Source organism: Chiloscyllium plagiosum, unplaced genomic scaffold, assembly GCF_037043375.1.
Source record: "Chiloscyllium plagiosum isolate Xiang-an unplaced genomic scaffold, Cpla_swu_hap1 HiC_scaffold_5, whole genome shotgun sequence".
Lineage (NCBI taxonomy): Eukaryota > Metazoa > Chordata > Chondrichthyes > Orectolobiformes > Hemiscylliidae > Chiloscyllium > Chiloscyllium plagiosum.
In genome coordinates, this window is record NW_028270143.1 from 95,723,767 (window position 1) to 95,747,842 (window position 24,076).

The window sequence follows — 24,076 nt, forward strand, 5'->3', positions numbered from 1 at the left end:
TCCGCGCGCACGTTCGCGCTCCCGCCACGCCTAACCGTCCAACTCCTTTCCTCGCGCCCTCCCACCTGACTTTGCCCCACCCCCTTACATGGCTTCTTTTCCTCGCGCCACCCCCCTCCCCCGCTTAATGGGAAGTGATGCGTGCGCACGGTCAGGCCGGTCGTCGAGTAGTGACCCGTTTCCACCTGTCATAGGTAGTGTGTGGATAGTTGTTGGCGGAGGCTGTCTCTCGCCTGAAAGGTAAAGCTTATTATGGCGAGGGATAGTGAGCCGCTCCCGCCCTCCTTATGCCTCCCGCTCAGAAAAATACAACCTTTAGCTCGTGTTGGCGTTGCGGGGTGCATGCTGGTGAAGCAACGGAGACGACTATCGTGAACCGAAAGGGGCTCATCAAAACTTTTGTGAAGACTTTGGAATTGACGGGGTTCGATTCCCATGGCGTTACTCCAGCGAGTTGTGACAGCGTAGAAGGGAGTCAAGGGCTATGGAGGCATGTAAGTTAAGTTAACATCACAACCTGGTTAGCCACGATGATGCCGAATAGCAGAAAGGCTGGATGGGCAAAATGGTTTTCTCCTCTTGCTAAATTAGTTTCCTTCCACACACACCCGCAGAATTTCACTCCGTAACAGGCATAGTGGGTCAACGTACAAAATATGAGGTGCAGCGGCTCACCACCAGTTTCCCAAGCGCAGTAGGGCTGGGTACGAAATGCGAGCCAACCAGCAACACTGGTGCCCCACAAGTGAATAAAAAGAAATAAACTTTAAGGTCTCAGGATTAACGTCTAAATTGGAACTGGAGAGAGCGGGTTATCTTCTAAACCAGCTGTATCTGGACTTGTATAAGAAACAGGATCCTTCAAGTTTAATATATATCAAGATGTTGATGTTTAAACTGATCTTTTGAAGGAGGTCACGCTATTTATGTTTATATTCAACCATCCACAGAAATCGATGAATTTCAGAAACATTTGATATGCAGATGTAGTCATTTGTGCTCGGTTCAAAGGTAGGTCGTTTGCTCTGTCTGCTTATATTTGAGGAAATACGGAATGGCTAAGAATACTGATCAGTGCACAGTTTCAAAACTGAATCCTGGAAGTTTTAAATGATCTAAGTTTTAAATGGGTGGCTCAGTGGTTAGCACTGCTGCCTCACAGCACCAGGGTCCCACGTTTGATTCCAGCTTCTGGCAACTGTCTGTGTAGCGTTTGCACATTCTCCCTGTGTCTGCGTGGGTTTCCTCCGGGTGCTCCGGCTTCCTCCCACGGACCAAAGATGTGCAGGTCAGGTGAATTGGCTGTGTTAGGTACATTAGTCAGAGGAAAATGGGTCTGGGTGGGTTACTCTTTGGAGAGTCGGTGTGGACTAGTTGGGCCAAAGGGCCTGTTTTCACACTGTAGGGAATCCCATCTAATCTAATCTATTTTGTTAAAATTCTGTGCTTTATAGAATTATAATGTTTTGAGACTTTCACTTTACATTTGGGGAAAATGAAGGTGATCATGAAACCTGTTCTGCAGTTTTCTGGTCAGTAAGTCTGATCAATGGAAGGTTTGTTTGGAGACAATGGCAGCAGTTTCTGAAATTATGATGAGTAGACTCTGAGAGAGTGATTTTATCAACAGTGTGCGGTTCCTGATGGCATCAACCAAAGTGTGCCCATTTCCTATGTCTTACCTTTTTTCCAGTACCCGTGCAATTAAAATTAAAATGAGATTCCAACTGTCAGCACTAGACAATTGCCCAGTCGTGCAGTGGGAGAAGCTTTTCCAAGGGTAAAAGTAAGCTGCCTCACATTTGAAACTTTCCAGCCAACTCCATTGTCACTCACAAGACTTATTTATTGATAGTGCAGAGATAGCCAAAATGCTTGTCAAACTCCCATTTGTAAATATTTCATGTTTCATATTAGGTTGATCTATCTCTGCCTCCTGCATCTCAAATGCCAATCGTTAGCCAATTTGATTCTTTCTACTTGATATCAAAAAATGGCTGAAGGTACGTGATACTGCAAAGTCTAAGGGCCCTCACAACATTTCCACTGTAGTCCTGAAGCCAAATTATTCCAATACAGCTACAACATGGCATGTTTGAGGAAATTTGCTCAATTATGTCCTACCACAAAAGCGGGACAAAATTCAACCTTGTCAATAACCACGCCATCAGTCTGCTCTCGGTCATCAGCAAAGTGATGGAAGGGTATGATTATGACGTGGTAGGCTTCACAGAGATGTGGTGGCAGGGATTTCAAGACTGGCAGTTAAACATCCAAGGATTTACAACTTATCAAAAACACAGGAAGGTGGGCAGAGGAGGGTGGGTTTACCTTCTTTAGTTAAGAATGAAATTAAATCTATAGCACTGAATGACATAGGGTCAGATGACATGGAGTCTGTGTGAGTGGAGTTGAGGAACCACCAAGGCAAAAAAAACCATAATGGGAGTTATATACACTCCTCCGAACAGTGGTCAGGATCAGGGGTGCAAGATGTCCTGGGAGATGGGGCATGTCGGAAAGGCAAGGTCATGGGGGACTTCGATATGCAGGTAGACTGGGTGAATAATGTTGCCAGTGGATCCAAAGAAAAGGAATTCATGGAATGCTTACAGGATGGCTTTTTGGAACAGCTTGAGATTCGGCCCACAAGGGAGCAGGCTAATCTGGACTTAGTGCTATGTAATGAGCCAGACTTTATAAAAGATGTTAAAGTAATGGAACACTTAGGAGGCAAGGATCATATTATGGTAAAGTTCAGTCTACAGTTTGAAAGAGAAAAGGTGAAATCAGATGTAATGGTGTTACAGTTAAAGGTAATTACATGGGCATGAGAGAGAAACTGACGACAATCGACTGGAAGCAGAGCCTAGGGGAAGACAGTAGAGCAACAATGGCAGGAGTTTTTGAGTGTAATTGAGGACGCAGTACAGAGGTTCATTTCAAAGAAAAGAAAGATTATCTGGGGGGGGGGGGGAATTAGACAGCCACTGCTGACTAAGTCAAGAAATATATCAAAGAAAAAGAGGGAGCCTATAAAGTGGCCAACAGCACTGGGAAATCAGAAGATTGGCAAGACTACAAAAACAAACAGAGTATAACAAGGAGAGGATCAAATATAAGGTAGGCTAGCCAGTAATATTAGAAATGATCGTAAAAGTTTCTTTCAATACATAAGAAACAAACGAGAAATAAAAGTCGGCATTGGACCAGTCTAAATTGATGTAGAAGGCTAGTGCTGGGAGATAAGGAAATAGCTGAAGAACTTAAGTACTTTGTGTCAGTCTTCACAGTGGAAGACATGAGTAATATCCCAACAATTAAGAAGAGTCAGGGGGCAGAGTTGAGTTTGATAGCCATTACAAAAGAGAAAGTGCTAGAAAATCTAAAAGGTCTAAAAATTGATAAATCTCCTGGCCCTGATGGGCTACATCCTAGAGTTCTGAGGGAGGTGGCTGAGGAAATAGCGGAGGTTTTGGTTGTGATCTTGAAAATGTACCTGGAGTCAGGGAAAGTCCCAGATGATTGGAAAATCGCTGTTGTAACCCCCTTATTCAAGAAAGGATCACAACAAAAGATGGAAAATTATAGGCCGATTACCCTAACCTCGGTTGTCGGTAAAATTCTAGAATCTATCGTTCAGTATGAGATTTCTAAGTTGCTGAAAATACAGAGTCAGATTAGAACAAGTCAGTCTGGATTTAGTATGGGGAGGTCGTGCCTGACAAACCAGTTAGAATTCTTTTGAAGAGGTAACAAGTAGGATGTTATCTAGTGGATGTTATCTACCTAGACTTCCAAAAGGCCTTTAAGGTGCCTCACGGGAGGCTGCTGAGTAAGGTGAGGGCCCATGGTGTTCGAGGTGAGCTACTGGCATGGATTGAGGATTGGCTGCCTGACGGAGGCAGAGAGTTGGGATAAAAGGTCCTTTTTCAGAATGACAGCTGGTGACAAGTGGAGTCCCGCAGGGTTCAGTATTGAGGCCGCAGCTGTTCACTTTATATATTAATGATCTGGATGAAGGGACTGGGGGCATTCTGGTGAAGTTTGCTGCTGATATGAAGTTAGGTGGACAGGTAGGTATTACTGAGGAGATGGGGAGGCTGCAGAAAGATTTAGATAGTTTAGGAGAGTGTCCAGGAAATGGCTGAAATTCAGTGTGAGCAAATGCAAGGTGTTGCACTTTGGAACAAAGAATACAGGCATGCACTATTTTCTAAACGGTGAGAAAATTAATAAAGCCGAAGTACAAAGGAATCTGGGAGTGCTAGTGCAGGATTCTTTTAAAGGTTAACTTGCAGGTTGAGTCCGTGATTAAGAAAGCGAATGTAATGTCATTTATCTCGAGTTAGAATATAAAAACACCAATGTGCTTCTGAGACTTTATAAAGCTCTAGTTAGGCCCCATTTAGAATACTGTGTCCAATTTTGGGCCTTACACCTCAGGAAGGACATATTGGCACTGGAACGTATCCAGCACAAGTTCACATAGATAGTCACTGGAATGGAAGGCCAAACGTACAATGAACGGCTGAGGATCCTGGATTGTATTCATTAGAGTTTAGAAGGTTGAGGGGAGATCTAATTCAAACTTACAAGATAATGCATGGCTTAGAAAGGGTGGACACTGGGAAGTTGTTTCCATTAGGTAAGGAGGCTCGGACCCATGGGCACCAGGGATTCTATGAAGTAATATCCAGATATGTTCTTTTCCACCAACTGAGACAACAAGGTATTGGTAAAATCAATTTGGCTAACTATAGTGATGAAATATGGCTGGACTGTAGTGGAATCCCTGAGGTAATCAGATCCATATATACTGTTTTCCTTCACAGAACCCATTCACAATGTCAAGGACTGAGAATATACCCTGTTGTGATTTCAATCCATTAAATGTAGTGGATAAGTACAAGTACAGGATACTCTTTAGTGGCAGATTTGTTAGGGGGTGGTGTAATCAATAGTGAGGTATAGAAGTTTATAAAATCATGAGGGGTATAGAGCAGGTTAATGGTAGGTGTCTTTCCTCCTAAGATGGAGGATTTCAAGACTTGGGGGCACATTAAGGAAAGAGATTTAAAAAAGATATGAGAGGCAATTTTTTTAGAGGGTGGTTCACTTGTGGAATATGGTGGATGTGGGCATAATTACCATTTTAAAAAGGTGTTTCGGTCAATATGAATAGGAATGGTTTGCAGGGATATGGGCCAGGAGCAGGCAGGTGGGATTAATTTAGTTTGAGATTATATTCAGAATGATCAGTTGGACTGAAGACTCTTTCCATGCTGTAGGACTCCATGACTAAGTTCAGGAAATCCCTCTCTTGGAACTTTTACCCACTTTATTTTTAAATTCTGGTTGCATTTTAAAAAAATGTTGCTCTCTGTAAACCTACCTCTGTTTAATGTTAGGGGAGTTGAAATCCCCTGCTATCACTATCCTAATACTTTTACTTTTATCTGAAAATTGCCTAGATATTATCTGCTTTTCTATTTCGCAGCTTGGAAGTATGATATCAAAAGATCCCGAGTAAAATTGGAGTCAATGGAAAATCTCTGCATGGTTGGGTTCATACCCATACAAAGGAAGTTGGTTGTGACTATTGAAGATCGATCATCTGTTCTTTCAGGAGTTGTTCAGGGTGGTGTTCTAGGCCCAACTATAATCATCATGGGGATGTTCACTGACTATTACACATTGTTCAATACTGTTCACGACTCTGCAGTCCCTCTCTATGTAGCAAGACCTGGGCTTGTGTCTATAAATGGTAAGCAACATTTTGCATTATATCAGTTCCAGGTGATGACCGTCTTCAACAAACTAAACCAGACTAGCCAAATAAACACACTGCCTGAAAAGGAAGATTAGAGGTTAGGAATTCTGCAGTGAGTCACCGACCTGTCTCTCTGCCATGTGTCCAATATCTAAAGTGTGCGAGTTAGGAATGTGATGGAATACTCTCCCTTTGTCTGGATGGATGTAAGGAGCTCAATACCAGGGAGGACAAAGGAGCCCTCCTAATAGATATAGTCTTCACCAGCACACAGTGGTAATAGTATATGTATATCATCTACAAGATGCACTGCAGCAACTTGGCTCAGTACCTCTGACAGTCACTTCAAACCTGTAACCTTTACCACCTGGAAGGAAAGGGCATGAGTGTACCAGCACCTTTAAGATCCTTTCCAAGACTGGTATAAAACTAAATTGATTTTCCTTCACTTTTGCTGAGTGAATTCCTTCATGAGTTGATTTTTTTTTTCTTGAAGGTAGAATGTAATTTTAAATGAGATGCAAGTGTATTTCAAGTATGAGGCTCAAGATGCTGCTATTTTGATCTCTTTCTCAACCTGCCATCAAGAAATCTGGATTCCCCATCCTGCCTAATTTAGCACCTTGCACGTTGTCTTTCCATTCTCTCCATTCCATGCTCACCCTATACCAAGTCTCCTAAGGTCCCTTAAAGATGTTGAAGTTAGCTCATTGAAAATGTTTTGCGTTGTAAACTGCCCATTTATTTCTAAGTTAAGAGTTGTGGTCATGATTAGCGAATGAACATTTCTACGTGGAAAAAAGTTAATGTCTTTCATGTAAAAGAGGGCATAGAAAGTCATTTTTGAGTTCAGATTACAAACTTTCCTACCAATCACCAATACCTCCGACAACAGCAGTTTTGTGTGGTTAGCAAAGAGCAAAGTCTGCTTGTCCCGTTATGGATTGGAGAAAAGGCATTACAGTGGATGGTGGATTTAAGAAACTCCAGAAAGTGCCTGAAGATTGTCAGTTGAAGTTGCTACTTAGCAAAGTAGGGATACAGAAAACTATTGAAAGCTGAGAGCCAATGTGGATTGATTATAATAAGGACTGGAATTTCAGGGTAAGTCCAATATGTAACAAACATAAAAATGGAACATTCCTATCTGTAGTTTAAAGAATACGTTGCCTCCAGAAAGAAAATAATGCTCAGTCGATAAAAGTTGTAAAACGTGAAATCTTGGCCTTGTCACTCAGCTGTATACTGAAACATTTAATTTTTTTTTTAAAGATTAAAAATCTGTATGATGACGTAACAGTTGACATTGGGAGATAGAACAAATGAACTTTTTTAGAATGTTGTGGATTGTCTCAACTGCTGAGGATCACAGAATTATTGCAGCGCAGGAGGAGGCTATTCAGCCCATTATGTCTGCAACATCTCTGAATATTCATTATGACTCAGTGCCATTCTCCTGTTTATCCTCATCATCCTATTGTTTCTAAAAGTAATCATCCAGTGCCTCTTGAATGCCTAAATTGAACCTGCCTACATATTTCAGTAAATTCTAGATTCAAAATGATTTGCTGTGTGAAAAAGTCTTTGCTCACATCTCAATTGCTTACTTTGCAAATTATCTCATTCATAACCATTTTGAGAGGGAACAGTTTCTCCTGCTCTACTGTGTCCACCTTCCTCATGATTTTGCAAACTTCTATCAAATCTCTTTACTGGGTTCTCCTCTCCAAGGAACAGTCCCAATTTCTCCAATCTATCTCCATAATTGAAATTTCTCAACACTGTAACGATTTCTGTAAACCTCATATTCACTCTGTGCAATGCATTAACCGTTTTCCTAAAACATTGCCCCCATACTATACACCATGCTCCAACTGATGTGTAACTAGTGTTTTATACAAGTTTACCACATCTGATACTGTATGCTTTATTAACTGCTCACTTTCCCTATCCTGTTGCCGTTCATGGTTTTCACAGTTGTCAAAATGTGAGCAGTTTTCATATCAGGTTATGAAATGTGGATGGATTGGTCTGGGAGTCTCAACCATGAGATGGAAACTCTTAACTGAAAGATTTATTTTTCAGTTTTGAAGCTACAAAGCAGCAACCAGACAGGGGGAAACAAAAGACAAACTGCATAACCATAATAACTTTGGGTTTGCACAAAATGATGAATGTCTGAGCTCTACTGAGCTTTTTCTTGTTTACTATGTAATTGTGAAGTTTTCTGTGGTGATTTTGATACTCTTCCAAATTTGCTTTCATATTACCTATGAGGTTCGTACTAGCTGTTTTGTCACCCTTTGCTTTTTTTCTCTTGCCCATTTGTCAGATCTTTGCTTGCTCTTTTGTGCTTTTTCTTTTTAGTTTTATGTTGAATCTTACCTCCTCAGTTGTCAATAATTGTCTGTCTGTTTTTGAGTATAGAGTTGTCACCTTCAAGATATAAATTTGTGATCCATCACTTTAAATTCTTTTTAAGTATCAGTCACCGATTTTTATAACCTTTCATCCACTAACAGATTTGCTGAGTTTCCTGTGGATGGTCAGTGAAGTCAACCTTGTTAAACCCCAAGATGTTTGGGAGCTGTTTTTCATATCTCCCTTTCAAGCATTGCATTGAAATTAATCACATTAGGATAATTATTATATTGTTGTGGTCAAAATGGTGACAATGACACAATAACAACTTCCATTTATAGATTGCTTGTAATCAGATATCCAATATCATTTCACGGAAGAAAAACCTGGAAATTATCAGAGACTTAATAGCTGTTCCATAATAGGTCAATGCTGTCACTAAGTAAGAAGTGTGTGGGCTCCATGACACAACAAAAATCTCAGTTCACACTCTAGTGTATTACTAAGGGACTTGCTGTATTTTTGGAGGTGTCATCTTTCAGAAGCAATATTTATCCCTCAATCAAAATCACACAATAGTTTGGTTGTTATTGCATTGGTAGATGTTTGCTGCACACAAATTGGCAAGTGTTTGTTTCTTACTATACAACGATTACACTATGCTTAGTTAGTTGTATTGCACTCTGGGATGCCCTGTGATCATGAATGATGCTACATAAAAGTATGTCTTTTAGTTAAAGTAAAAGAGGTATGATTTAGGAGCCTTTTAAGGAGTGGAGTGGTAGAAAGTTAGGCAGAGTTAGGGAAATCATTCTAGAGATTGGGGCCAAAACAGTTGAAGATTTGATACCCAAGTGAAGAAAGTATTGCAAACGAGACAAATGTTGAAAGAGGGATAAACTGGAACATATAGCTAATTTTTTTTGCAGGTAAAGGAACAGGTGAGAATGTGAAGAGACTTGTAGATGAGCATAAAGATTTTAAATTCAATGGTGATGCTGGCATATGTCAAATCATGCAGGGTGTTCAGGTTGCCATGGGAACATGCATGGTGTAATTTAGAACTATGGATAGTCATGGCAGAGGCTGTGATCTTGGTCTGTAACTTAGCAGATGAGTCTCTGCACTCTTAGCTGCTTCTATTGAAGTTCACTGATTATCAACCTGCAAATTGATACAATGTATTTGAACATGTTACAATTGTACCTTCCTTGGTGATCAATTCCCGTATAGGAATTGAACCTGGAACTTCTGATTCAGAGGCTACCCACTGCACCACAAGATGGAGCAAGTATAGGATGGAAAAAGAGTGAAGTAGAACTTAATGAGAGGCTGTGATGAGCTACTGAATTAATTCAATACCATCTATCAGGAAACTTGAACATGAGTACTATTCCAGTTGTTGAGCCTTGAAGTGACAAGGACATCGACAAAGGTTTCAGCTACAGCAGGGCAGCAGAGAGAGAGAGACCTTTTCATGAAAATTTTTCATGCAAATTTATGGATGTTGCCACTAAGGGCAACAGTAGACAAGGAACAGGAGGGTCAGAAAGAAACTGCAAATCTAATCCAGGAGTGCTCGTGGGGTCAGGAGAAGAAGCCATTTCAACAGGTGGAGTTTGTGCATATTGGAACCAATTTAGTTTTTCCCATTTATTTTTGGGATGTGGGAACTGCTGCCTAATCTATATGTATTGCTAACAGAATGGTTTGCTAAACTGAAAGAACATTTCCATTTTCCATCTGGTCTAGATTGGAGTAAGGTTTAGGATAAACCTAAGTAGAAGTGAGAAGTTCTCATTCTTGTTAGTCTTGTGAACCAGTTAGATGTTTAGAACAGGTCACCAACTTTTATGATCATTTTCTTGTGTTAGCTCACATATGACTAGAATTTTTAAGTTCAACTTTGCAGTTTGCCATAGAGGGAATTCATGACTTCTGAGTTGTAAATCTAGTATCATAACTACATATTTAGGTGAGATACAGTAGAAAGATGAGCTGATTGTCCTCCCAACAGCATTCAGCACGAATAATGAGTGCTAATAAAGAATATCCACAAAGAGTGGTGTCTGTGCCGCCTTCAGAGCACTATTAGGTGCTACAGTTTGTGTAGAAACCAGACGAAAATAAAGGAAGGATTGGGCACAGAGCTAGGAGTCAGTGCATGGATAGGATAAATAGACAAAGTCTTTTCTCTGGGGTCGGGGAGTCCAGAACTAGAGGGCATAGGTCTAGGGTGAAAGGGGAAAGATATATTTAAAAAAAAAAGACCCAAAGGGCAACTTTTTCACACACAGGGTGGTATGTGTATGGAATGAGCTGCCATACCTGTTGAAATGGCTTTTTCTTTTTTAAAAAGAAAATTGTAAAAAAAAAAAGGATCAGTAGTCTCAGTAATGGAAGACTCGAAGCTTTTGTGAGAAGTAGCTGGGTGATCAAGGCTTTTTTGAAGAGTGAAGAAAGGGAGCTAATAATGTTGAGTCAGTATTAAGTCAAGAAAATATAGATGTGGCAGTGTCAAAGTGATTACAAACAAGCAATCTCCTTCAACAATAGTTTTACTAGCTTTTCTATTTATGTCTTTCTACTATAACAACAGTTGTGTTCCTCTGCAACCTTGCGCCTTACAAAATTGCACTATGGGAAACTCTTCTAGAAATCACATTGTTAGAAGATTGCACTATGGAAATCCCAGTATTCCCGTTGAGCAGAATATTGGCTTCACCCAAGCAACGTCCACAATTCATCAATTGCATTAAAACCAATTCGTGCTGACTAAGCACGCATTATAGAAAAGCTACCTATACACTCTTTGGGTTATTTGCAAATCAAATTACTCTTTAAATGATAAATTCTGGCCTGATGCTGACAAATTCTGCTGTCCTTATTAGGGTGTATTTTGTAAGTAGCATTGAGATATAGTGGTCATGATGAGTGAACATGAGGCCATTTGAGTTTTCAAAAGAGCATCCTTAAATCATTTGAGGTGGCTTCCACAGATCATAGAGTCATAGAGATGTACAGCATGGAAACAGACCCTTCAGTCCAACCTGTCCACGCCGACCAATATCCCAACCCAATCTAGTCCCACCTGCCAGCACCTGGCCCATATCCCTCCAAACCCTTCCTATTCATATATCCATCCAAATGCCTCTTAAATGTTGCAATTGTCCCAGCCTCCACTACATCCTCTGGCAGCTCATTCCATACACACCACCCTCTGTGTGAAAAAGTTGCCCTTTGGGTCTTTTTTTTTTTATATATCTTTCCCCTTTCACCCTAGACCTATGCCCTCTAGTTCTGGACTCCCCGACCCCAGAGAAAAGACTTTGTCTATTTATCCTATCCATTCCATTCGTAATTTTGTAAACCTCTATAAGGTCACCCCTCGGCCTCCAACTCTCCAGGGAAAACAGCCCCAGCCTGTTCAGCCTCTCCCTATAGCTCAAATCCTCCAACCCTGGCAACATCCTTGTAAATCTTTTCTGAACCCTTTCAAGTTTCACAACATCTTTCCGATAGGAAGGAGACCAGAATTGCATGCAATATTCCAACAGTGGCCTAACCAATGTCCTCTACAGCTGCAACATGACCTCTCAACCCCTGTACTCAATACTCTGACCAATAAAGGAAAGCATACCAAACGCCGCCTTCACTATCCTATCTACCTGCGACTCCACTTTCAAGGAGCTATGAACCTGCACTCCAAGGTCTCTTTGTTCAGCAACACTTCCTAGGACCTTACCATTAAGTGTATAAGTCCTACGAAGATTTGCTTTCCCCAAAATACAGCACCTCAGCCCATTGGCCCATCTGGTCCAGATCCTGTTGTAATCTGAGGTAACCCTCTTCGCTGTCCACTACATCTCCAATTTTGGTGTCATCTGCAAACTTACTAACTGTACCTCTTATGCTCGCATCCAAATCATTTATGTAAATGACAAAAAGTAGAGGCCCCATCCTTGTGGCACTCCACTGGTCACTGACATTTGGAACTGCAAGTTGTGCAAGCTTTAAAAGTAGATTACTATGGACATGACTAGGTAACATGTTTGTGGAACATCACATTTGCCCTTCTCCAGACTTGTCCTAAAGCAACAATGACAACAAACTCTGACTCCAAATCTGCCACGTAGCAGAGGAGAGCTAATGAAACTGATAATGCACAAGGATCTCCTAAGGACCTTGATCTGCCTGTGTTGTATGTCAATGCTTTTAACCACAAGAGTTTAATATGAACAAACTATCAATGGCATTCCATTGTGTTTCAATGGCAAGCCATCACACTGCCAAAACTTTATTTTTTTTGAAAGTCTTTTATTGTAAATGTTTGCTTGCTTTGTGGCAGTGGCAGAAATAACAACAGAAGTGTCATTGTAGGAAATTGGCTATCACATCTTACCAAGCGTTAGAGCTTAAACATTAAAGCCTCCTCAGAACTTGTTCCAAAATATTCCATATTTGCCTGGTAAGGAAAAACTATCTTTGGGCAGCAAGAATTAATTATACCTACACTGCATGTTGTGCATCTCTTATTTCAAAAAATCTGTAAAGCATCTTGTTTTCACTCTCTGGATTCATCTTAAACTCCAGAAAACCTCCCCATTCTCACTGAGTACAATCACATGAAATTATAACCTAGTAATGAATAATGTTCCTTTTTTAAATTATCTGTGTAAGGTGGCTGGTTACTTTGTAAAAACTGACTACATGCAAATGGATATTTTTTTAACACACTTCAGCCTAATAAAAATTAAACTACCATGATTATGATCAAGGGAAGAAGAATTAGTTTTTCAGTCTGTCCTGTTCTGTCCATTTTTTAAAAAAAATCAATTTTCAAAAAGCTTTAAGATTTTCTTTGACCTGATTATGAAGTTATACTTCTTGTAAACAGTAAGTCTTGGTAGAATCTGGTTTGCAAAGAAAACTTGCTGACCATACAGAGTAAACAAAAATGAGAAAATTAGGATTGCAGATTCTGGAGATCAAAGTAGAGTGCATTGCTAGGAAAGCACAGCAGCTCAGGCAGCATTCGCGGAGCAGGAGAATCAAAATTTCGGGCATCAGCCCTTTATCGGAAACAACAATTAGCACAACAATGGCTAAATGTATTCCTTCAGATGAAAAAAGTTTCATATATATTGGAAGGTAATAAGAATTCAGAAGCATAGCTTCCAATATTAAAAGCACAATTTCTTCTGTTGAAAGAATTGCACTGTTATTGCAAGCTATCACAAATGAAAGATATCAGCGGTGGAGACATTTATCACTGTGATCTTTAAGCACAACAAAACGTGAAAAGCCATCAGTCTTAACTGGGATTGAGGGAAATCCTAAATCTTTTTGAAATGTTTACATTCTTTTCATTTATTGAACAAACAATTGATGCAGCATATCTATGTGAAGCACAGAAATTGACTGAATTGATAATATGAAAACTATAATTGTATCTAGATGAACTCGGTTAAAACTATTATCCTGGTATTCCAGGTGTACTAAAAACGCAATAGGATAAGTCAACACACAGCCTCATAATTGGTTGAACATTAATATATTAACATTATTTAACAAACATTTAGAAGTGACAAATCAAACTTGTAGTTAGAGAAAATATTAAAATGCTATTACAATATCTAGATTTTGCTGAATTTCTTAATTTATTTCCGTAACAAAGTTGTACATACAAGTGTCTTTACGCACTCTTAATGAGCTGCACCTAACCTTTCTTTTGTTAACGACCTCTTGTATTTTACACTAGAACACCAGCTGTATGTTAACAGAAGTACAGTTTGCAGAGCAGAAATGGCCAGAGGGTGTGTCTGGCATTCTTCTGCTGCAGGATGACAGTCGTAAGAAATGTTGACAAAAGAGGTGTGTAGTTATATGCAGAGTGTTGATAGAAAATAGTTAAAGCATAGTTGCAATGAAACAGAGAATTTCCTTTGAAATATTTAATAATAACCATAAGTAGTTTTTTTTTAGGCTAAAAGTATTCCAATTTATGATCGTGTGATATTTCTCTACTGGTTAGTTCATTTGTCTTTAAACAATATATTTCAGGAACGAATGGTTGGTTTTCAACAAATCCTAGTACACGGGGTGTGGCCCAAGGAAGTACTAGTTAATGTTTCATAGAGGTATGCATCTAGATCTGGATCCTGCAATTTCTAAATGATCCATTCAAAAAGAGAGGATCTGTTGAGGTGAAGATCTAGAAGCAGTCAGACCAGTAGTGGCCTGTTTAGAACATGGGAGCGGCTGTACAAGGTTTGAAAGGAGGACTGACAGCAGCGAGATGCCAGAAGCAAACAGAATGGCGGTGGAGCTGTTTGGGACTTGGGAGTGCAGTAAGCAAGGCTAAAAAGGAAGAATGAATGAATGTGGGGAAGGCACTTGAAGCAGACTGGGAAGTGGAGCTATCTGGGACTTGGGAGTGAAGGCAGTGAGATTAAAAGGAGTGAGTGCAGGAAAGCAACCACATTGGGAAGGGAACAACGTTGGAGCAAGTAGGTAATTGGTGAGTATTTCTGTTGACTTTTGTGATTGATTTAAGTTAAGATTGAAACTACAGTGTAAAAACTTTACACTGATAATTAAGATTTTAGAGCTTCAAAACTAATTTGTTTGACACAATCAAGGGGTTATTTGTCTGACATACACAAGAAAGGTATTTACTTAAAAAAAAATTGAAGTAAGGGTAAAAGAAAAGCAGGGTGTCTACATTCTGTTCAGTTAAACCATGTCAGGGGACCTCAGGCCCATGATATGCACATCCTGCACGATGTGGGAAAGGCCTTGACTTTCCAGGTTGTCTGGATGGCTAAGTGTACAGACACAACTTGCTGGAGCAACTCAGACTTGGGGGTTTTGGAATTTCAGTGCCTGCTGGGAGCACTATGGTCCATTCACGAGACTTGAGTGATTCATAGATAGCATCTTTCATGATCAACTAACAGCTTAAGGAAGTGCAGGCAGAGAAGGAATTGATGACTGCTGCATAGAAAAAGGGGGCAAGTTAGGTAGTGAGAGATTCCCCTGAGTGCATCGTACTTGCAAACCATCTTTTAGCCATGGAAAGTGATGAGAGTTACACTTCCTTGAGGAGGCCAACCAGCGCAAACACAATGGCACTGCGGTGGTCCAGCTGCTCAGTGGGTTGGGAGAAGTGTGATGGTAATAATAGTAAGGAATTTATTAGGGAGGGGATGAGATAAGTGGATAAACCTGAGGTATCTCAGGCTGTTGAGGGAGGCAATATCAAGGGTCTGACAGTAATTTCTAATCTTATGCTACAAGTGATGTGCCACAGCACTGCTAACATTATCTCACTGTTAAAAGGATATTCCAGGAAATTATAAGACAGTCACTCCAACCTCCTTTTTGGGGAACTTCTCAAAGAATTCTGAGGAACAGGACTTGGAGAGACACTGATTAACCTGCACTTGGAGAGATACTGATTAATCGGGGATAGCATGAATTTGTTATAGTAAGATTGTATCTAGCCTATTTGTTCAATTTTTTTTAAGGAGATAACCAGGGCTATTGATTAGGGTAACACATTTACATAGGTTTTACATGGACTTTGGCAAAGCTTTTGATAGTTTATCAGACTGATCAAAAAAGTAAGAATCCATGGGATCCAAAGTAAAGTGGTACACTGGATACAAAGTTAGCTGAGAGCTCAAGGAGAAGGACATTTCTGTGGCAAGAACCCTAATTCCAGTGGAGTTCTGCAGAGCTTGGTGCAGGGGCTTTTGCTATTTATGTGTCCTTTAATGATTTTGACTTAAATGTAGGGAGTATAATCAAGAAGATCATGGATGATATGAAAATTGGCAAGGTGACAAATTGTGAGGAGAATAGCTGGATGACATCAATGGACTGGTTAGATAGGTAGAGCAGTGGCAAATGAAATTCAACCCTAAAAAGTGAGAGCTAATGCAGTTGGGAGGTGACTTGAACCCAGGGATAGGGACACTAATATCTGTTATCTGTCAACAATCCCATCTTCCTGATTTACATAATGCAATGTGGTTTCCCATGAAGTACAACTTCCTTGAATTGTTCCAAAGCTGGTGATGTAATTTATAATTATAGTTGATCATATTACTTTCAAAACATAGTCCTCCTGGTGTAAAAGAGTATTTCTGAATACTTTATAAAGTGACAGCATGCAGAAAAAGGAGAAATTTGGGCAATAATTAGTAAGGATAAAGAGACTTTTCGGATGCTCAAGGACAGGAGGGGAAAACATTCTGCACACACACAAATATCCTTTTAGAATACAAGTGATAATATGCTGGCAATAGTCAATTAACAATATAAGAAATCAAAAAATAAGGAAATTTGACCCAGTCTTCCACATTTTGTGCATGATTATCTCATTGAGCTTCTTGCGTTTTGTTGGAGCTGCATTCATCCAGCTCCTTTTCACTTGTGCCTTGTAAATGTGGAAATCAGGAGGTGAGTTACATGCTGTAGAATTCCTAGACTCCTGCTATGTAGTCACAGTCGTTACATGACTAGTCCAGTAGAGTTTCTATTAAATATTAACCATCCCAGCTGTTGATAATGGGGGAATCCAGAAATGTTAATACCGATTCTGAAACTGATTCTCTCTCACTGGAGTTGCTCATTGCCTGGCAATTGTTTCTTGTCACCCCACGTTCTGATATTGTCCAGATCTTCCTGTATTCAGACATGACCTGCTTCATTATCTAAGGAGTCATGGATGATGCTGATCACAAGCAATCAACAGTAAACATCCCACTTCTGACCTTATGATGGAAAGAAGATTAACTAAACTATCAATTCAACCGATGAAATGAAAACTCAAATTTGATATAACCCATCTTCATGACAGTGTATTAATAGGCAATTAAGAACTTTATTTAATGTCAGCATGGGTCCTGAGATCTGTTCATGGTGGATACTGGCCAAGTTGACATGGTAATGAAGGGGGAGCAAGTGTTGGCAGTAATAGACACTGTAAAAAGGCCATGAAAATGAATAGAGGGGCATGTTTTGACATGGAGGATATGAAGGGCAAAGCAGAAGTGCATGGGAGGAATATGATAGTATGGATAGAGTGTGAGGGGTGAGGACTAGAAGGCTGATTTTGTTTAATTCTTCTTACAACTTCAACAAAGTGCTGTAGGACAGAGGCTAGCTTCGCACAGCCCATCTCCGCACCAGGCAACCCCCGCCTTTGAACTCTTTTCTGGAATGGTGGTCACAATTTCCACTTTTATCAATTCCCTCCACAGAAATTAAAATCTGAACTTATAGGGCACATTTTTTTAATGTAGAGTTCAAGGAATCAGGAATTATCCTGAGTCTTCAGGCCAAACCTTTGGATGAATTCAAGTTTGTGAAGAATGGAAAACAGGATATTGTCTCAAGCTACATTTCATGGCAATTTCATTGTAAATATTTGACCAAAATATTTCTTGAGCTCTGTAAAATTAACTGTCTTCAGGATTCAGAAAAATTGCAGATATATCCTTCTGCTTTCCACTCTTCTTATCCTTTGAAGAAACAGAGCAAATTAATCTTAATTATGCTATCAAATAACAAAATTACACTTCATGACTTCAATCCAGTGCTTGACTATTTTCAGTTAACCAATTTGAACACACGAGAGATCTATTGAAGGCTCAGGTTAAAGGGTTCCAAACTGTTGATCTGCAAAGAGGACCTAACTGAATTAAGCTAGATTTCCTGGAATACAGGCACACTGTCTTCTTTGAAATAGAAACACACTTGCATTCTTTGAACTTGTTTTAAAAAAAAAACCAGTAATTTTAGATAAATATATAGTGTAACAATATTAACTTTTTCATTTGTGGCAAAGCTACAATACCTTTAAGTTTTGGGCTTGCACATCCACAAGGAATTTATATTTTCTTTTATCAGAGGTAGAGTATGAAAGAATTTGTTTTCCACATCCTTTGTAATTGCATGACATTCTCTCTCTTTTTTGAATTTATGTTCATTTTTTAAACTAAAATTCAATGACCGACTTTAACATTGTACAGATCTTCAGTGTAATGTCCAAAACCAATTTATTTTAGCAGTGAAGAGAGCATTTCATTGAAATACCTTTTCCAGAATTAATATTTGGAGTAAATATATGTTCATCCATTCACAGGCTAATATACATAGTAATTAAACACATTTAAATATTTGCATGCTAAACAAGCGCAAACAGGTGTTTGATCCCTCTGCCACGCTATATAACCAGCAAAACAAACAAAGCAGTAATTGTTATACATTGTGTAAAAGGATGAAACTGTAAAGTGAGACATTATATTGATGAAGAATTTCAGCATGCAAGCTTCCATCAACCACAGCATTGAGTACAGAAGTTGGGACTTCGTGTTGCAGCTGTACAAGACATTGGTGAAGCCACATTTGGAGTACTATGTGCAGTTCTAGTCACTCTACTATAGAAAGGATATTATTAAACTAGAAAGAGTGCAGAAAAGATTTACTAGGAAGCTACCTGGACTGGAAGGTTTGAGTTATAAGGAGAGGTTGAATAAGCTGGGACTTTTTACCTTGGTGTGTTTGAGACTGAGGAGTGACCTTACAGAAAGGTGTATAAAATCATGAGATAAAGTAGATAGCTTTTCTCATGGTAGGGGAGTCTAAAACTAAAGAGCAAAAGTTTAAGGTGAGAGGGGAGAGATACCAAAGCGTCCAGAGGAGGCAGTTTTTTTCATAGAGGGTGATGAGTGTCTGGAACAGGCTACCATAGGTAGTGGTGGAAGTGAGTACAACTTTGTCATTTAAGAAACATTTAGGCAGGTAAGTGGATGGGAAAGGTATGGTGCGATGTGGACCAAATGCAAGCAAATGGGACTAGTTTAAATTGTGATAACTGGAAGGCAAGGTGGGTTGCAGGGACTGTTTCCATGCTGTCAACCTCTTAAGTTAATCAAGTTCTATTAAAATATTCAATTCAATAGAAATTCACCAGGTTTTTTATATCTATGTCACATTTCTGCTTAGGTTGCCCAATTTTCTAGAATTTGGATGGTGAAGGGATGATCTAATCAAAGTCTTCAAGATATTAAGAGGGAAGAAAGGGTAAATAAAAATAGACCTTTCCTGCTGGTTGGGGATTCGAGAAATTGAGGGTAAAGTCTGTGAATTAGGGCTAAACCATTCAGAAGCGATGTTATGAAACACTTCTTTAAAGGATGGTAAAGATTTGGAATTCCCTTCCACCAACAGCAGTCGATGCAGAATCAATTATTAATTTTAAATCTGAGATAGGTTTTAGTTAGGCAAAGGTGTTAAGCGAAATGGGCTGAAGGTAGGTATGTGGATTTCGGCCACATCAGCAATTATCTCATTGGTGAAACAGGCTCGTGGAGCTGAATGGCATACTCCTGTTTCTGTGTTTCCTAAGTGGGTTCTGGATTGGGGATTTGGGACCCAGCTAATTTGCCCTTTGTGTTTCAAATTTTGGTGTCTAACACTAAAGTATGTGAAATGAATCACACTGGATTGTGTTGGTATTCAATGTTTTAAGGTTAATTTCCAGAGACCGTTTTCTAGTCTGAAAGTGACAGTTGGCCTATAGTCCACCAATGCTTAAACAACAAACCCAAACAAGAAGACACAACACACCCAGAGACTCAAGCCACACTAACATATATCAAGACCTCTCAGAGATGACTATCAGACTACTCCGACCCCTTGGCATCATGGTAGCCCACAAACCTACCAACACAGTGAAACAGCTACTGATAAACCTAAAGGTCCCTGTACCAATGACCAGAAAAACAAATGTCACATACAAAATACCCTGCAAGGACTGCAACAAACATTACATTGGACAGACAGGCTAGAAATGAGCCACCAGGATACACGAGCACCAACTAGTCATCAAAAGACATGACTAGCTATCACTAGTATCCTTACACTAAGATGAAGAAGGACATCACTTCGACTGGGACCACACATCCCAACCTAGGACAGCCTAAACAGAGACACACTGGAATTCCTAGAGGCCTGGCATTCAAACCAGAACTCCATCAATAAACACATTGATTTGGCATTTACCAACCTCTGAGAAAAAGAACTGGAAATGATATCATCTACCTTAATAGATCAAGACACATAAATAGAAAGCAGGACAGAATATCAGTGCTTCAACAGAGGTTCACTGATGATGTTACCTAGCAGGGTGATGAAACGTCTGAGAACAAACCTTGCAGCTCATTGAGCAAACTTACAACCTGAACTTCAACCTGAGCTACAAATCTTCTCAAACAAAATCACAGGTGGTCTACTGTTTGAACTGTGCCAGTTTTTACTGCAAGCTGTTCACTGTAATCAACATACCTGCAACATATCTATCTCCAGATTCTTCTGCACCAGTGTGAACATGCTTGCCTTCTGTTTGTTTGTTTGTTCCTAATGGTATGAATTAAATTATCAATATTCCTTGTTGGGAATCAAATAGGCAAATTCATATCTTGTTATCCATGGCAGCAAGCTGTGACAGGTTGCACTTCTTTCCTCTGTGTTATTTTCACCATCAATGTTTTGGTTCTCACTGTGCATTACAAACATCTCAGCACAACAACATCAATGTACACTAGTCTAAGCTAGAGTATGGCAAGTTTTAAAATTCCTTTTATTGGGATGTGAGCAGTGCTGTCTCCCCTTTCTGTCATAAGACCCCATGCACCTATCACATCCTAGGTTTAGAATTTAAGAACTGCTTGTGATCCCAGTGCTGGATTTGGTGATGTGTAATGAGGCATACTTGATTAGGGAGCTTAAGGTAAAGAAATCCCTGGGTCAGTGACCATCAAATGATAGAATTCACCCAGCAATTTTAGGGGATAAGCTGGAATCGGATGTAACATTATTATAATTGAGTAAAGGTAACTACAAATACATGAAGGAGGAGCTGGCCAGAGTTGATTGGAAGGGAAGACAGTGGATCAATAATGGTAGAGGTTTCTGAGGGTGGTTTGGGATGCACAGCAGAAATTTGTCCGAAGCAAAAAGAAACATACTAAGGGGAGAACAAGGCAACTGTGGCTGACGAGGGAAGTCAAAGGCAGCATAAAAGCAAAAAGAAAAGCAAACTGTGGTTAAGATTCGGAGATGCTGGTGTTGGACTGGGGTGTACAAAGTTAAAAATCACAACACCAGGTTATAGTCCAACAGGTTTAATTGGAAGCACACTAGCTTTCGGAGCGACGCTCCTTCATCAGGTGATTGTCACCTGATGAAGGAGCGTCGCTCCGAAAGCTAGTGTGCTTCCAATTAAACCTGTTGGACTATAACCTGGTGTTGTGATTTTTAACTATGTGGTTAAGATTAGTGTGAAGCCAGATGGTTAGGAAGCCTTTAAAAACCAGCAGAGTAAAGCAAAAAAAAATCAATAAAGTAGGGAGATGATGAAATATGAGTGAAAGTTGGGGGGAGGGGAGGGGTTGGGATCTGATTTAAACCTAGAGGTTTATCTGAGAGGCCTGGATAGTGTGGATGTGGAGAAGATGTTTCCACTAGTAGCAGAGACTAGGACCCAAAGGCACAGCCTCAGACTGAAGGGATAACACTTTAGAACTGTGATGAGGAATTTCTTCAGCTACAGAGTGGTTAATCTGTGGAACTCATTGCTGCAGAGGACTGTGGAGGCCAAGTCATTGAGTGTATTAAGACAGAGATCGGTTCTTCATTGGGGAAGGATTGAGGGTTACTGGGAGAAGGCAGGAGAATGGGGTTGAGAAACCTATTAGCCAGGATCCAATGACCTAATTCTGCTCTTATATTTTATGGTCAACCAGTTAGGATTCTTTGGAATTTGTTACCCCAGATGGTTGCAGCTCCTCCAAAATTGATCATATCCAAGGCTGGGATAGGCAAGTGTTCAGTCATCCAGAGAATCAAAGGATACAAGCAGGAAAGTAGAGTTTAAACACAAGTTCAGCCATGATCCTGGTGAACGGCAGATCAAGAATGAGGTACCAAAGAGTCTACCTCTGCCATGACAGAGATTCTCTCCATTGTGACAAAATGGCAGCAGACATTCAATATTCTTAGTCCCATCCTCAAACCCAGCATTTCTCATTTTCCTGAGAACATTTCATGGGTCATGCATGTGCAGCTCCAGTCCAAACTCCAGTTTGGAGTTCGTGGTGTCTGGAACCCACAGTGTGCAAATGAGGCCAGGTAAGAGCTACTCCTCTCATCATGTAACATTATAACTCATTCTCAAGTAACTCGATTTTGCAATGTTGTTTGTTGCTGCTGATGGTTTGACCAAAGCTGCCATCCATGGAACTGACAGACCTTCACAAAGCTGGTTTGGTCAATGCTGCCACAAAATCTAGAATACCATTGATTTCAACAGTCTACTTACTCCCTCTGCACTTTCAACTTTAAATGTCTCCATATCTACATCCCATTCTCTGCATTCAGCAGTAAATGAATGCAGTGTAATTGTTAAAAACTTCTCCAAAACTAATATTAATAGCACATAATCAAGGCCAACAATGTTTGAATATGCAGGGAAGCTGTCTGTAACTTTGATAATCTTTCTCTTGCAGATACACTTAATCCACTTTTCTGAAAAGTTGAATGCTTCAAAAATATTGGAGGTGCTCCAGGTGGGTTTGTTAGCCACATATTGTGTAGGCAGTGATTGACATTTGGAAAGCAACATGGCTGCCACGACTTCCCTCTTATTAGAAGTGTAGACCGTAACAGTCATGTGGTTTCCACGTTACATATTTCACCTTTAACATCAAAAATCAGTCTTTCGAAGGATGATGAAACAGTCCTGTTTCATTTGATGTTAAAATGTCCCTTGGTGCATACTTGTTCAAGAGATAGGCAAGATCATTTCGGAGACAATCACCTGTCATTGTGTTGTAACTGTCGCACCCTCATTATTTACTGCACCAAAGGTAGTGCTGTATCTTGCCATGAAATTGTTCTGGTCATTAATTAGTGTAGAGAGAAGTTTAAACTAATTCAGAAAGAGGTGACACAGCATAATATAGTAAGGGAACCAAGACAGTCCAGCTTCTGAAGAGATTCAAGGGAGTAAGTCGAGGCTGGTTGCTCTTTAATTCTGGAAATTTTATATGTAAAATAGATGAGGGTGAAGATTGATATGTAGAATTGTGATATTGTTGCCATCACAGAGACATGGTTGAGGGAGGGGCTGGACTGGCAACTCAACAGTCTGGGATATAGAATCTTCATGGAAGAGTGTAAAAGAGGAGATGGTGTTGCATTATTAATTAATGAGTCAGTAACTGCCATAGGAGGGACGATACTTGGAGGTGCCTTCAAATGAAACGTTGTGGGTAGAGCTTAGGAATAAAACAGGGTTGTATCCCAGGCTGCTGTGGGGGAAAAGAAGGAAATTATAGAGGTTCTGACCCAAGTGTTTAATTTCTCAATGATCACTGGAGACATGCCAGAAAGCTGGAGGACAGTTAATATGATTCTCATCCAAGAAGGGTGATAAGGATAAACCAGGGAATTATAGACCAGTGAGTCTGACATCAGTGGTAGGGAAACTATTGGAGAAAATTCCAAAAGAGAAAATTGGAGAAGCAAGGTTTGATCAGGGAGGTCGTGCCTAACAAATTTGATTGAATTTTTCAAGGCAAAGACTAAGTGATGAGAGTTGGGAAGTGTATATGGACTTCTGCAAAGCCTTTGATGAGATCCCACATGGGAGACTGATAAAGTCGGTAAAAGCACATGGGATCCAGGGAAACATGGCAAGATGGATCCAAAATTGGCTTAGTGATAGGGGAAAAATGGGTGATGTTTGTGTGATTGAAGTCCAGTGGGTTTAGTGCGGAGACCCTCATTGTTTGTGAAGTATATTAATGATGAGAATATGGGAGTATATGATAATTAAGTTTGTGGATGACACGATAATAGTCTGGCTGG

General features: G+C 39.9%; 1 protein-coding gene across 12 annotated transcripts in view; it reads left to right on the forward strand.

Moving 5' to 3' along the window:
• The first annotated feature begins 112 nt into the window (after positions 1 to 112).
• The window catches only part of LOC148149990 (uncharacterized), a 43,766-nt gene continuing 19,802 nt past the window's right edge, over positions 113 to 24,076 (forward strand). For 2 of the 12 annotated variants that reach the window (XR_015757246.1, XM_087987518.1), the window contains exons 1-2: positions 113 to 494; positions 5,501 to 5,767. Coding sequence is in view for 2 of the 12 variants with exons in the window: in XM_087987518.1 (XP_087843644.1) it covers positions 485 to 494; positions 5,501 to 5,767 (277 nt within the window). In the remaining 10 variants the exon portion in view is untranslated. The other 10 variants (XR_015757247.1, XR_015757249.1, XR_015757252.1 and 7 more) reach the window with 8 other exon arrangements.